A 14,122-nucleotide genomic window follows, 5' to 3' on the forward strand; every position below is an offset into this window, starting at 1 on the left:
TCTGATCATCTAATGTTTTATAAAACTTTTTTTTTGTGTGTGTGGAGTTTAAGATTTGATTAAGTTGGATCACACCCAGGACCTGCTCTGGTCCAGGACACCCTTCTCTTCTGGGGCTTCATATTTATGAGGCAGCTGTGTTACGCAGGTGTGCTGTGTAAACCAGTTTTTTTCAGGACTGGATTTGGGACAAAGTACTGATTTCATAAGATATGTATAATATTAAACAAATATGCAATATTAAACAAAGGGCTTCAGGTAAGCGCTACTTTAATAAGGCCAAAACAGGTTTCAGAACAGGCACAAAAATACAGTACTCTTATATACACAAATGCTAGTGAATGGGACGGTTTAAGACAAACATGTACCTAGAGAAATGGAAAAAAAGCACTTTCATATCAAAACAAGTTTCAGAACGTCCATCAGAAAACATACAAGTAGCAGTTTGAAATATGTACACACACACACACACACCTGCATAATGACATACATTCAGCATATACACCACAAATACCACTTCATTAGTCACAGCAAACCGGTTCTCGAACGCCAGTTGTAAAATATCTTTGCTCTGCTCTCAGCAGGTTACCTCAACACCAGGACTGAACCAAATAGTCATAAACCCCACCAGTTCTGCCTCACTTCAGTGTTTGTGGCACAAAGACAAACGATTCCAACTTCCTTCTAGCAGCTGAAAGGACAAAAGGACCCATTTGGGAATGTTTCCTGTCGGAGACGGTCAGTACAAACAGCATGGATCAACAGTCAGTCAAAATGACGTCTGTCTGAACTACAATCTACACAGACGATTAAATTCCAAGTCATGAGAAATGCGTCACTATTCTGAGAAGACTCCTGAGGCTAAAACAAACACATTGGCGTTAAAAACATTGGTATCTAAAACACCAGCAAATCCCTTAAACGCTTCAAGACTCAAAGGGCCTCCGTCAGGGAGCGGCGGAGGGTTTGATGTATAAAAGTGACTTCTGGCCTTGTGCAAGGACTTGTGCGTGCGTGCACAGTGAGTTTCCGCAGAAACGCAGCAGGACTGCCACTGGTGCGTCGTGATCAGGCGGAGTCTGTTGGGTTGGCGACACTGCCATGGGACACAGGACACACACATTAGAGGCTTTGCTAGAGAGAGAGAGAGAGGATGTCTGTGTCCATCAGGCTCTCTACCTGGTGTTCTCCAGCGCTGCAGGCTCTTCTGGTCTCTCGCCCTCAACCTCTGCAGTCTTCTCCTCAGGGCCGGAGTCCCCGTTTAAAACCCTGTTATCTGTGGACACGGACACGCACTATTAAAAATGTAGCTGCATATCTAGTATGCCACACATCCATTAAAATGTTAAGACAGAAGGCAGTTTGTCATGTGTTGTGTTCTAGTGCTGAAAAGCTGCATCTCTGAAGTCAGCACTCAGCATTCAGAACAATGTTCAAAACAAATATTTGGGCCACCTAGCCTTGCCTGGCTTATTGTGGCAAATTTTAAAATTCTTACAGTATCTGCGCTGCACAATAAAGCGTCCCCCTGAACGTCTATACAGCACAAGCCAAATGTGCTACGTGTCTCAAACCACGTCTCTTATGAAGTACATGTACCCCACTCACCTACTGAGAGTCACATCAACTATATTACACACAACATGACGAGAGGGGGTCACTGAACCCAACACTGGGAAAACGGATGTCGGAATGTGGGCTGTGTCGTGGGAGGCAGGTAGGGAGCGGGGCATTACCCACCTGTGCTGGGCTCTTTGGTCTGTTCTGCTCTCTTCAATGCCCCCTTCTTGGCCTCCTCGAACTGCCGCTGCTCTGCCAGAGATTTGTTGATCACCTGGCTGAGCACAGCCTCCCCCTCCCCCACCAGGAACATGGTCTTAAACTTGTTATACAGCATGGTGGCCTTGTCCATTATATCCTGACTGGCCTTGAATCTACGGATCTGGGGGCCAAGCAAAAAAAAAACAAACCCAAAACAAACAAACAAACGGTCACTTTCACTTTGGCACTGTGGAGGATTGTGGGTAGATTTGTGAGGAGGAAAAAGGAGTTCAGTGCATTTTGACATACCAAAACAGAAACATACCAAAATGTGGGAAACTCAAAAAAGGGACTGGCTTTCCACATACACTGTATACATGATAATGTTACGTGCATTTTGTACCCATTTTCTCTGGATTTTAACTAAACTGCCGTTCTACCTTAATATTATTCAGAGAATATGGCCAAGTATCCTAGTGTTTTACAATGTTTCAGAATAACTGCTCACCTCAACAAACTTGTTTTTATTCTGCGCTAAACTGCTCAAAATAGAATCTTTAGTTGCCATCACACTTTAGTATGCAAGTACGGTTATGATTTGAAAATGAATTAGGTTGATTTGGGTGCTTTTGTTCTGTACAATAACTGTTAGCAATAGTGACCTTCTGGAGTCACTGCAAGTGGCATGTCACAGAGAGAAACAAACCACAGGTTTGTGGCTCTAAAGCAGCTATAGTAAAAAAACAAACAAACAAACAAACAAACAAACAAACAAAAAAAACCACTGCATAAACCCTGGGGTTTGTCTCCTGAGACCTACAAAAAGCCTGAAGACAGAACTACACCACCCTACAAGTTCGAACTTAGACTAGATTAGTAATATATCGCATCCTAATAATTAGTGTTACAAAACAAGAGTTGATCTCAGATTCGTTAAAACAGATTTCATGTTAAAACTGTTCTCAATAAGATCACTACTCATAAGGATCATGCTTGGCTGTGAAAAAAGGGTCCAGGCATGGGTTTCTGGATCAATAGTGTGCATTAACGCTCCTGGAGGAGCACCCGGAACAGCCCAGACATGGAGGTGCACGCAGCAGTGAGCTGTGCACACCTTTTTCAGCGTGGCGATGAGCTCACAGTGCTTCTGGAGATGCTGTGTGGTGACCTGTAGTGAGCCCAGCTCATCTAGGGCCAACAGACACTTCTTCACATCCTGAAAAACACCATACACAAGTCTGTTCACTCCTAAAAATATAGCTACGCAAAAACACTGCTGGAACATGTCTGTTACATTCCATATAAACATCTTTAACAGTCCACTACCCTTAGAACTGCCATAATCGGTTTTATAGTCCTTCCAGACTCAGCCACCTAAAGACTCCTTCCCCTAATTCAACACCCACATCCCCTGACAGTTTCACTCAGTTCCTCATGAATCACTAGCCCATGTACTGCACCATTTTGCCCACATCTACCTTCTGGGAATAATTTAATTTTAATAATTTTAAATTACCGGATTATCGATCTTCAGTGAGATCTTAATCTCCCCATGTAATCTTTGCAGCCTGGACTCTGTGGACACTTCTGTGTTGGGGGGGAAAAATAGTGAACAACAGCAACAACAACACTTTCAGCTATTTGAAGCGGTCATTAGCTGTCTGAAGTACGTACAGTTGTGTTCAAAATAATAGCAGTTTAACATCCCTAACCAGATCAATCACTGTTTTTGGTAGAAATTATATTTCTACATAGCACAAAAAAAAAAAAAAGGGCTAGTAGGTGGAGTAGAGTAATAAAAAACCAACAGACCCAGCAGTCATGACTTGCATGCTGCTGATTCTGTGTAATTGAATAATTAGCGAAAAGGGGCATGTTCAAAAATAATAGCAGTGTGAATTTCAATTAGTGAGGTCATTCATTCTATGAAAAAACTGTCAAACAGGTGGCCCTTATTAAAGGATGAAAGCAACAGATTTTGTACATATTGGTTATAGTGCATTTCTCTTTTAAATAAATAAATAAAGAAGTGCAGAAAATGATAGGCTACTCAGCTAAATTGATTTCAAATGCTTTAAAATGGCAATCAAAACCAGAAAGACGTGGAAGAAAATGGAAAACTACCATTTGAATGGATCGAAGAATGGGCAAAATGGCAAAGACTCAACCAATGATCAGGGAGATCAAAGACAGTCTAAAGTTACCTGTGAATACTGTAACAATTAGAAGACGCCTATGTGAAGCCAAACTATCGGCAAGAAGCCCCCGCAAAGTCCCACTATTGCAAAAAGAACGTGCTGAAAAGGTTACAATTTGCCAAAGAACACATCGACTGACCTAAACAAAAATGGCACAACACTTTGTGGTACACTGTGAAAACAGTGAGGCATGGTGGCGCAAGCATCATGATCTGGGGATGTTTCTCTTACTGTGGTGTGGGGTGTATTTATTGCATACCAGGGATCATGGATCAGTTTGAATACATCAAAATACTTGTCATGTTGCCTCATGCTGAAGAGGAAATTCCCTTGAAATGGATGTTTCAACAAGACAATGACCCCAAACACACCAGTAAGCATGCAACATCTTGGTTCCAGACCAACAAGATTAACATTATGAAGTCACCAGCCCAATATCTGGACCTTAATCCAACAGAAAACTTGTGGGGTGACATCAAAAATGCTGTTTCTGAGGCAAAACCAAGAAAAGCAGAGGAATTGCTGAATGTGGTTTAATCATTCTGGCTCCTGTGAACAGGAATTCCAGCCCAGAAGTTGGTCGACTCTATGCAACACAGATGTGAAGCAGTTCTCAGAAACAGTGGTTATACAACTAAATTATTGATTTAGTGTTTCACAGGAAACCGAAATGTTCAAGAATTTTTCAGTTTATACAGTAAATGTTTTGAGTTTGTAAAGAAAACTGCACACATTTTTTGAACAGCCCAATATTCCCTTTTCTTCACTTTCTGTAAAGTAATAAATTTGATTAATTTTAATTCATGTTTTGATTTGGAATAAAATGTGCAGTGTTCTCAAAGCATTTATGTGTATGAAAAAAGCTATAACAAGAATTGAGTTTTACTCACTCTTCAAACACTTATTTTGAATACAGCTGTAACTCACCCTTTCTCTTTTCTCCTTTTCTTTCATCTTTCTTGCCATCCTCTTTTCCCGATCTGAGAAAGAAAAAAAAAAATGAAGCTGAATGAGACTCAGAACCTGTGCATTAGGCATGTGCAATTACCTTCAAACAGAGATCTGGAAGGTGTGCGTATGTCTGTGGAAAGTATGTGCGTGATAAGCGTGTTACTGTGGAGTGCGCGTGCATACATGTCTGGAGTATATATGTTTGGTGTGTATGAATGAGCATGTCTGTCCGACAGTGGTGGGTGTGTGTGTGGGTGTCTCACTCACTCCTTCAGCTCGTCCTGTCTGCGGCGCCTTTCTTCCTTCTCCGGTTCGGCCGTGGGCTTCAGCGATGCGCGTTTGCGGCCCGGCCCACCCTGCTTCTACCAACAATTCAACACAACAACCACCATTATCACTAGGACTCTCCTGCACTCTTCACCATCTCCAAGCCAACAATATCTGACTTGCAAAGCGCACACGTAAAGTCTCAAACTGTATTGGCAAATGGTCGAAAAAAATATATAAATAAATAAAATCAATAAATGCATTTAAACAAGTTCACTCCAGGCCTCTAGCTTTGGACGCTGTCCCCAGACAACCTCAGCTTGCTTTCCTCAAAGAAAACGGCCGTAAAACATTTAGTACCAAGGTTCAGTTCCGTCTGGTTTGGGCAGATCCTGACAATGTACAGATCAGTACCCCTTTCAACAGATCTTAAGCCAAACCTAAAAGCCTTAACTGGGTAGGGGCTGGCGACACGACATACACTGGCAGTCACACATGAGATGAATGTCTTTTTGTGGGCTGTGCGGTCCCTAAGAGATTACCCACTTAGAAGTGAAACAGCAGTGAAAATTTTAGGTCTTAATCAAAAGCAGTCTGATCACGTCCAGGTGGAGCAGCTCTGTGTAGAAGCTTCTGGAGACTTCTGGTCTTTTCATTTTAAACGCGGGTTTTCATTTTAAACGCATTAGTGATTGGAAATTGTGCGTGACTGAACAAGACGAACACTGCCTTATCCCAGCTGTCAAGCTTCTTTGTGTTCTCAGACCAAGGCCTGAACATTGTCACTTGCTACGTATGAGCCTATGTAAACCGCTTTTCCTCAACCCAGTCGTTGGGTCGTGCCAGGTGGTCCCGTTTCTGTTCTACCCCAGTCCTCGCTGCATGGGCAACAGGTAGCTGTGTTCTTAGCTGTGTGTTATGCCTGGGTTGAGAAACCGCAGGGATGATGGGATGTTTAAAAGTACAGGAGAGAGCTGCACCGATAGAGCTATGTAAAGGAAGATTTTGCATAGGATTGTTCCACGGTACTTAAAAAATTATTTTGTGCAGTTGAAAGAGGTTCAAAAGTTATTCTACTAGAAGGTTCCACAGGGTTTTAAAAACTTAATGAACTTTCCTTCATGCGAGTAGCTGCAACTCCGGAACTGGTCGCCAAGGTGTTTTAAATTAATGATGGCGTGCAAGGTTTTAAGAAACAGTTAAGATACAGATACACGAGGAGATATGTATACCATTATATTATTTATATATATATATATATATATATATATATATATATATATATATATATATATATATATATATATATATATATATACACATACATACACACACACACACACACACACACACACACACACACACACACACACCTCTCTCTCTCATGCCCCCCCCCCCTTTTTTTTTACTGTAGTTTAAAGAAGCTAATGTATTGTGGTAATTGTTTTATTATGTAACATTTGCTATTCTCATCTGCTGGATAATACGGGATTTGGGATTGTATATTTGGGATTGTATATTTTGGATTGCATATGGGACCACAGTGGAAATACGTCTTTGGACTTTTGTGTTTCACCGGATTATTGACACCACATGGCACGTCAGTGTGGATACTGTTTGTTATGCAATGCTGAAGTATGTGTGTGTGTTTACCCCCTCATCGTCGGAGTCAGAGGAGCTCTCCTCCTTGGTGTTCTTTTTTCTCTTTGTTTCTGGCTCCTTCTTCCCCCCTTTAAGCTCCTCCTTCCTCTTCTTCCCATCGGCTCTCCTCTCCTCCTCTCCCTCGGAACACCTGCCTTTGTCTTCAGGGCCCCTCCTGCGTTTTCGGTCCGGATCGGTGCCAGCGTCTCTGAGGGGGAACATGCGCAGAAGAGGCATGAGCCACTCATGCACACACACACAGCTGCTTTCCCACTGTCCCCAGCGCAGACTATGACTACTCTGTTCCGAGTCACAATTACAAATCCCAGTCAGTCGTGGATGAAGATGTCGGATCATGTCCTGAAGCGCATGCAGCGTCTCTCGCTCACGTGTCATTGGCAGGTCCGTGGGAAGCCTGCTGCTGGTGAAGCAAAAGCAGTTTTTCAGCTTTGGGCTTCCTGCCTCTCCGCTTTGGAGCTGGTGCGTCCCCACCTGGCAGAAACACACACGTACACAAAGTCAATGTCAAAACACAAGGCACAACAAATCAAAACATATCACAACATTTATGCAGCTCAAAATGTCAACCTCAATGTTTACATTTGTAAAACTTTAAAGCCTTTGTCTGTAGAAATTCTCATTCTTTTATAGCTGACCACAGCTGCTATTACATCCAGAAATCTAATAAACCCTGAGAATAAAAACGTGAAAAGTAAACCAGGCTCAACCTATAGGGCTGGAGGTCGGACTAACAGCTGCATCCTCTTTCTCAGATTCCTGCTCAGTGTCCCCCTAAACAAAACACAAACACATTGTAAGAGACGATGAGAGACAAGCGTGCAGCCAGACTATATAAAACGACACCTGACTGGCATGTGGGTCCTGGACGTGATTAAAGAACCAGCCCGAATTCGCCTGAGTTCTACAGTTAAGACAAAAACCAGAACTCTGATTAGTTGTCTTCCAACCACCAGACCGCTGTGGACCTGAATTTTAGGACTTCCTGTGGTGAACAACCAGATCCTGTAAGATGTTATGCTCTTACCTTTTTCTTCCTTCCTCTTTTACTTTTCATATCCTCTGTCGATTCCTTTTGTGAAGACTCCTGGAAACAATAGCAAATATAATTTTAGTAAGTAAACAAACTACGTTGCCTAATTTGACACAAGTCACTGGGATAACTACCCTGTTCTGAGTATCAGCCTATTAAAGTGCGTCCTGTTCTAGCTCAGAGTCTGAAACCAGTCAGTCAAACCAGCCTTCACCAGTTGGTCAGACGACCAAGTGTTCAGTTTAAAATACAACTGGAGTTTTTCCCCACATCATTATAAATGCTATTGATTACACAGATATTTATAATCAAAACTGATTATATGGATACAGGAATATAAAATCATCCCTCTTCATCTTACGTTAAGGGAATTAGATGACTGGGCATCACCTATAAAAGCACTCCCTGGGTCACAGAGGCAGTCCAGATTTATTCCAATGGGCCCAATCCAATCCTGGCACAGCACAATGAAGGCTGTTATCCCTTCACTAGTGGTGTTATGAAGTCATAAAGCTATGGATGGTTTGAATGGAGCCGTTTCAGGCTATCTGAGCTTATTCTCAGGCTTTGCAATTTGTCAAGTATGTGTGTCAACTTACCTGTAGAATAACAACTTACCTTTGTAGAAGAGAGACAAATGTGAAAATAAAACATGGTTTTGGATACAAAGTTGAAGTTATATGACTCAAGATACAGGACCAATATAAGGTCAGAGATCACTACATTAAGTTAGAACCTCCACTTGCTGAAAAGCCAGAGACTGGTATATTCTTAAGGGTATGAAAGAGTGAGAAAGATTTTAAAAGGGCACTCTGGCTACCACATGCACCTGTCCATTTGTGCAGTTAGGCCACTGCACCAAGGAATGGACGATTACAGTCCGATTACAGCGCTTGAGATGATTTCAGAAAATGACACGTCATGCAAAGAACGGAAGCACATGAACTGAATGATTAGATAAATAAACACCCCCACTGATCATGCATAACTGATCTCCGCAACAACATTTATGACAACAGGTGTGTTGTGATAAATGGCGTTTCCAATTTACAGACAGCTAATTTGGTTCATCTGTGAGCGCTTGGAGTGTGAAGAGACGCCCAGGGGTGTGTGCGCGCCTGGTCGTCTTTCTCTGCCACAGGGAGCTGCTGCATCAAGCCGAGACCAGCAATGGAAGTCAACAGACAAAGGCAACCTGCACCATCCTAACCTGGTAGCTTAGGATTCTCCACAGTGGAACCTAGGCAAAGATCGTGGCGTTCGTACACGCTCACGACAACCCCCACCAAGCGTCGCATGCAGACAACTCTATCCCGACAAAGGGAGGGGGGAAAACAAACAAACAAAAACAAAAGCACTACAGAGCCACGCCTGCCCCTTCCCCATGCAGACATTAACAGTACATACTTCCTCCACTAGAGGGCCCTGTTCAGACACCTCCATGCCATCACCTTCCTCCTCCTCCTCCTCCTCCTCCTCCTCTTCCTCCTGCCCTGCCTGATTGTCAGTCACCTGCATGAGTCCAAACACACAGGGCCCCATGGCGCAGGAGTTAAACGATCAGGCCCGGCTAGCTCTCAGGACCCAGTCCTTTGAGACTCGGAAAGCAGCAATCCATCGAGGAGCTCCGTACGGGGAGCGACAGCACCAAGCAAGGGGACGGGGACAGGACGTCGGAACCCAAGCCTCCAACCCCGCCCCTCAAGGACAGCCGGGTGAGACCATCCTTTGTTCTGGTCCAATGCCCAGCTCACTAGAGCCAGGACCTCAAGGGCTGGCTACGTGACTCTCAGCTGAAAGGCTGTATTTGCTGAAGCAACTCTGAGTACTGGCTGGGTGAACCTGTGCTACACGTCATCTTCCTCAGTGAGTGAGAGACACTTACTCTGGCAGCCTTCTTCCTTCTCTCCTGAGTTTTTTCGCCACCCTCTTCTTCCCCTTCGGGGCCACTGTCCGATTCTTTATCGGAAGCGGCTTCCACTGCCATCACCTGGACAGAAAAGGTACACAGACACGCAATACAAGCATCCATGCGGGACACACTACAATGCAAAGAGGCTTTATAGATTACTCTCCCAGTTCCAGTCCTGAGGATTTCTCCACTGCAATGGGGGACAGTAAATCAGCTAATGAATTGAGTCACATGTACCAATGCAGAAGAAACACTAAACTTTGCAGCACAGTTACTCTGGTACCGAGGCCAGGAGTCACCCATACTGCGACTAGTGAACACACCATAGTACCAGTCTCGAAAAGATTAAAAATGTGTTTATTTTATTGACACAGCAACGCATTAATCTGTACAATTCCAGGCCTTCTCAAAGTATGGACAGACAAAGACAGCAGAAAAAATGCCGACAGAAATGAAGATACATAAAGAGCACATATATGCACCTTTTGTCCACTGAGCTCTACTGTAGGGTTATTTTCAATCTCCCATAAGCCCTCATTGAAGCCCTTTCTCTTGTTGGGTTTTGCATACTTCTCTTTGTTTGGTAAATATGGAAAGATGTCCTTGGGACCCAAGAATGCTCTGAAACCACAAAAGCATCAACACAACTATGGATCATCTTTTTAAATTATGTAAGACTAGGATTTATTAACCTGGGAAAAAAAAAAAAATCATGCATTGCTATTTCCTGATCTGGGATAGCAATACAAAATGTGACAGCAGTTTTGGACCAGACAGCAATGGCTAAAAAACTATCCAATTGTGTGTAGTTTTGCAGAAATTGTTTCAGAGTGTGACAAACGTACTTACGTTTCATGAGTTCCAAAGAAAAAGATGGGAAACTTAACGTTAGAGGGCTTCACGGCGCCATCAGGGACTTCGTCGATCTAACAATATACAAAACAATAGAGGAAATGATGACATTACTAAGTAATTAAACAAAGTAAACGTGCCATTGTAGCACAGCTGATAACATGTTGCCGTTGGAGAGAGAGCTCACCCTGGCTGGCCAGTGAGGATACCCTTTCATCTTGGCAAAGATCAGGTCGCCAGGCTTGTAATCTCGAGCCATTCTTCGTTTTTAAGTGTTGGAGCACCGTGGACGTTGTAAGATGCGAATAACACCAACGAACCTGAAAAGGAATAGCAGGTTATTTATTCAGACACAGAATAACATGTAATTCAGAAGGTTTATTCATTGAGACAGCCTAAAGCCAGCCATGCAGTTCAGCGAGTGCTGGCTGGTGCCCCACGACTCCCTCCCTCTACTTTGAGTGTCGGCTTGACAAATGTAACCGGGCTACGTTTAAACAGCAAATTACTGCAAATCATCTGTCGGTGGGTCAGAAAGTACACACACACACACACACACACACACACACACACACACACACACACACACACTCTCTCTCTCTCTCTCTCTCTCTCTCACACGCTCACACTCACAATCACTCACTCACTCACACTCAATCACACACACACACACACTCAATCACACACACACACACACACACACACACACACACACACACACACACACACACACACACACACACACACACACACACACTCACGCCGCTAGTCTCTCAGCACAGACTAACCACCAAACGCGGGACAGAAAATCACAGTCTAAAAGAGTCGGAGACAAAGAGGCGTTCTAACACTCTTATCCCCCGAGCCGCAGGGATGCTAGCGTTAGCGTTAGCCAGCCTGGCTATTAGCGACTCTACCAGGCAAACAGCAACCCGGTCCCCCGAATACCGTCACCGCGCGAAACATTAACGGTGCTTTACGGTTTCTAACATCACGTGTAACGGCAACTTACCAGAGTGGCGTGTGTAACCTGATCTTACCGGAGTGACACTGCTCGTTAGCAACAGAGCTAACGCGCCTCTCTCCTCCCGCGCGACACAGGACCGTACCAAATGGCTGTAAGCTGGGGGGGCGTTGGACTCGCTGTTTATTTTGAAACTATTAATGTTCGCTCACCGACGAACGTGCCAGGGTAGGAGCCTACTTTTTAACTTCAGGAGAAAAAGAACTAATGCAGTAATCTGATTTATGCCATACTACTGAAACCCGGAATTTAAAAAAAAATCTTCCGATAGGACGCCATGCGTACCACAGCGCGCACAAGTGGAAGTAACGTTATGTTGGCGCTTTACGAGGTAGCATATTTAATAGCATACCTAGCCCTCAAATCGTATTTTATATTGAATACGTAGTAGTTTTTCATGTTGTAAAAATTGTAATTTAATCATGATCTGAGTAAAGATGTAATCTAAAAAAAATTTTGTGAAAAAACCGGCACATCATTTCATGACTGAACAGTGTCGCCTGTGACCGCCCGTGGGCTACTGCGCCCTCTTGTGGTGAATATCGCTCATCACTCGCATTCATGAAACACTCGGGGCACGGTGGCTGTTCCCAGTCTGTTCTGGTTAGGATGAGCATCCTGACTACATTCAGTCAGTGATGGGGCCTCGGTTTATGTCTGAGACGTACTATATGTACATAAAATAAATACATAATCAAATTTGAAACAAGACTAGAGGCAGATATGTAGAAAAACACTAGAAAAATAAGACATGGGAAAAGAAAGAAATACCCAGTGGAAAACACAAACATAATAACCAAGGTAAATCTGAGGTAAGGTTGATTATTAAAAGGAGCAATACATAAAAAGCAAGACTAAATAGAAAACACAATAAAATCACTGAAAATTTAAATAAAACCAATTGATTAAAACACAGTAAGAGGACATTAAAAGTATTAATTAAGAGTGGATGTGACAAAAAAAAACCAACCTCAGACTGAATTAAAAGCAAGAGAAAAGGGTGGACCTTTAAATTTGATTCAAACTTGTCAGTGGTGAGACAGGACTAATGTGAGATGGAAGATTATTCCAGATTATTCCTTGTCACCTTTGGTTCTGAGAGGAATAGTTGAGAAGATGGATGTAGAGAGCAAGGGACAGAATACTGGTGTGTGAGTGATTGCAAAAGCTAATACATATCTGCCTGTAAAGCATCCTTGAGTATGAGAAAGCCGCGATATAAATGTAAATGATAATAATGATAATATGGAATAAGAAGATCAGTGATGTGTTTGGAGATAATGCAGTGAGAGTCAGAACAGGCTCGATGTGTTGTCATTTCTTTGTTCTAGCTCCAGTAGTCCAGCATGAAGTGATAAAAGTATGAATAACTGTTTCCATGTCCTTCCGGGATAAAATCTCTTTAATTTGGCTGTGGTTCTAAACTGGCCAAAACTGCCCTTCACCACACTACTGACTTGTTTGTTAAAAGTCAAGTGTGTCCAAAAGACTGGAACTTTTCAGACCAAGTGCATTGCTTAGGATAGTGTTAGCACCAGGAGAGCCAAATGCAATTACTTCCATTTTATTGTATTTTAGTTGAAGGAAGTTCCTCGTCATCCAGCATTTGATGTCATATAGACAGTTCAAGAGGTTCTTTAGAGAGCAAGAGCTGTCGGATATAACTGGTAGATAAAACTGTTTTAGCTGCATAACAATGACACAGACGCTTGTATTTTTCGAAGGCAGAGCCAAGGGAATGAATGTGTAAAGAATAAAAGAAGCCCTACAATTGAACCTTGGGACATGCCACATTTGACGGGAGTAGGGGATGAGGAACAGATTCTTTTTCTCACCGAAAAGGTCCTGTCTGAAAAGGAGATAAACTACTGTAAGATACTTTAACACAGGGCCTCGCTAACTAACTTCGCTGTCCAAGCATTTTAAATGGTCGATTGAGCAAACGCTGTGCTGAGCAGGACTAAACTGAAATAAGAACCAGAATCGACAGAGGATGTTATTATGTGTCTATATTGTAATAAAATATATTAAATATAAAAGTAACCTATTACATTTTAAAATATATATAAGTATATATTACAAGTTTTACCGCTATATTGGAATACTTCTACAATAAGACATTTGACAAGTTCACGGCTGTGGCACACGACGTAAATGGCTTGATAATATCCGGATAATTATCTCACTAAGCACGTCAGGTTTTGAAGTGGGAACCACTCTGCATTTACATTTACATTCATTACATTTTACATTTACTCTATAATGCAAGACAGCAACGAATTAGAGTAGATAGCTTTATTGTCGCTGTGCAAGCGCAATGAAATTGACCTAACGACGTTACCGGGTGCACGAAACCTCAGCATGCTCGCCCGGTAGCGCCGTTAAGCGCCGCGGGTGTGAACAACCGCACACATCTTCGAAAGCACTCGACTGCTACATTTCTGCAGACAAAAGGCTGAAGGTGA

General features: G+C 42.8%; 1 protein-coding gene across 3 annotated transcripts; it reads right to left on the reverse strand.

Annotated features, from left to right (window-relative positions):
* Positions 1 to 253: 253 nt before the first annotated feature.
* psip1a (PC4 and SFRS1 interacting protein 1a) lies at positions 254 to 11,894 on the reverse strand. Of its 3 annotated transcripts, none has more exons than XM_035531863.1 (17): positions 11,646 to 11,894; positions 10,821 to 10,953; positions 10,631 to 10,707; positions 10,264 to 10,402; positions 9,755 to 9,859; positions 9,277 to 9,381; positions 7,864 to 7,923; positions 7,547 to 7,610; positions 7,208 to 7,310; positions 6,831 to 7,026; positions 5,178 to 5,269; positions 4,887 to 4,939; positions 3,278 to 3,348; positions 2,876 to 2,977; positions 1,741 to 1,942; positions 1,180 to 1,276; positions 254 to 1,096 (listed from the first exon to the last, which is right to left on the reverse strand). In XM_035531863.1, the coding sequence occupies exons 2-17, from the start codon at positions 10,890 to 10,892 to the stop codon at positions 1,069 to 1,071; spliced, it is 1,566 nt and encodes a 521-aa protein (XP_035387756.1). In that variant the 5' UTR covers positions 10,893 to 10,953; positions 11,646 to 11,894; the 3' UTR covers positions 254 to 1,068. The 3 variants fall into 3 exon arrangements, with proteins under 3 accessions (XP_035387756.1, XP_035387755.1, XP_026870682.2); XM_035531862.1 differs by having other exon boundaries at positions 5,178 to 5,272; XM_027014881.2 differs by lacking the exon at positions 9,277 to 9,381 and having other exon boundaries at positions 5,178 to 5,272; positions 11,646 to 11,892.
* Positions 11,895 to 14,122: the final 2,228 nt, after the last annotated feature.

The sequence above is a fragment of the Electrophorus electricus genome, chromosome 11, assembly GCF_013358815.1.
Source record: "Electrophorus electricus isolate fEleEle1 chromosome 11, fEleEle1.pri, whole genome shotgun sequence".
NCBI lineage: Eukaryota > Metazoa > Chordata > Actinopteri > Gymnotiformes > Gymnotidae > Electrophorus > Electrophorus electricus.

Excerpts from the sequence above, each read along its gene's own strand:
- psip1a (XM_035531862.1), bottom strand. The coding sequence starts at position 10,892 with ATGGCTCGAGATTACAAGCCTGGCGACCTGATCTTTGCCAAGATGAAA. Across the intron at positions 9,382-9,754 it reads GAAGGAAGAAGGCTGCCAGA|GTGACTGACAATCAGGCAGG; the intron begins GTAAGTGTCTCT and ends GGACTCATGCAG. Across the intron at positions 7,924-9,276 it reads AGGGCCCTCTAGTGGAGGAA|GAGTCTTCACAAAAGGAATC; the intron begins GTATGTACTGTT and ends TATTGTTTCCAG.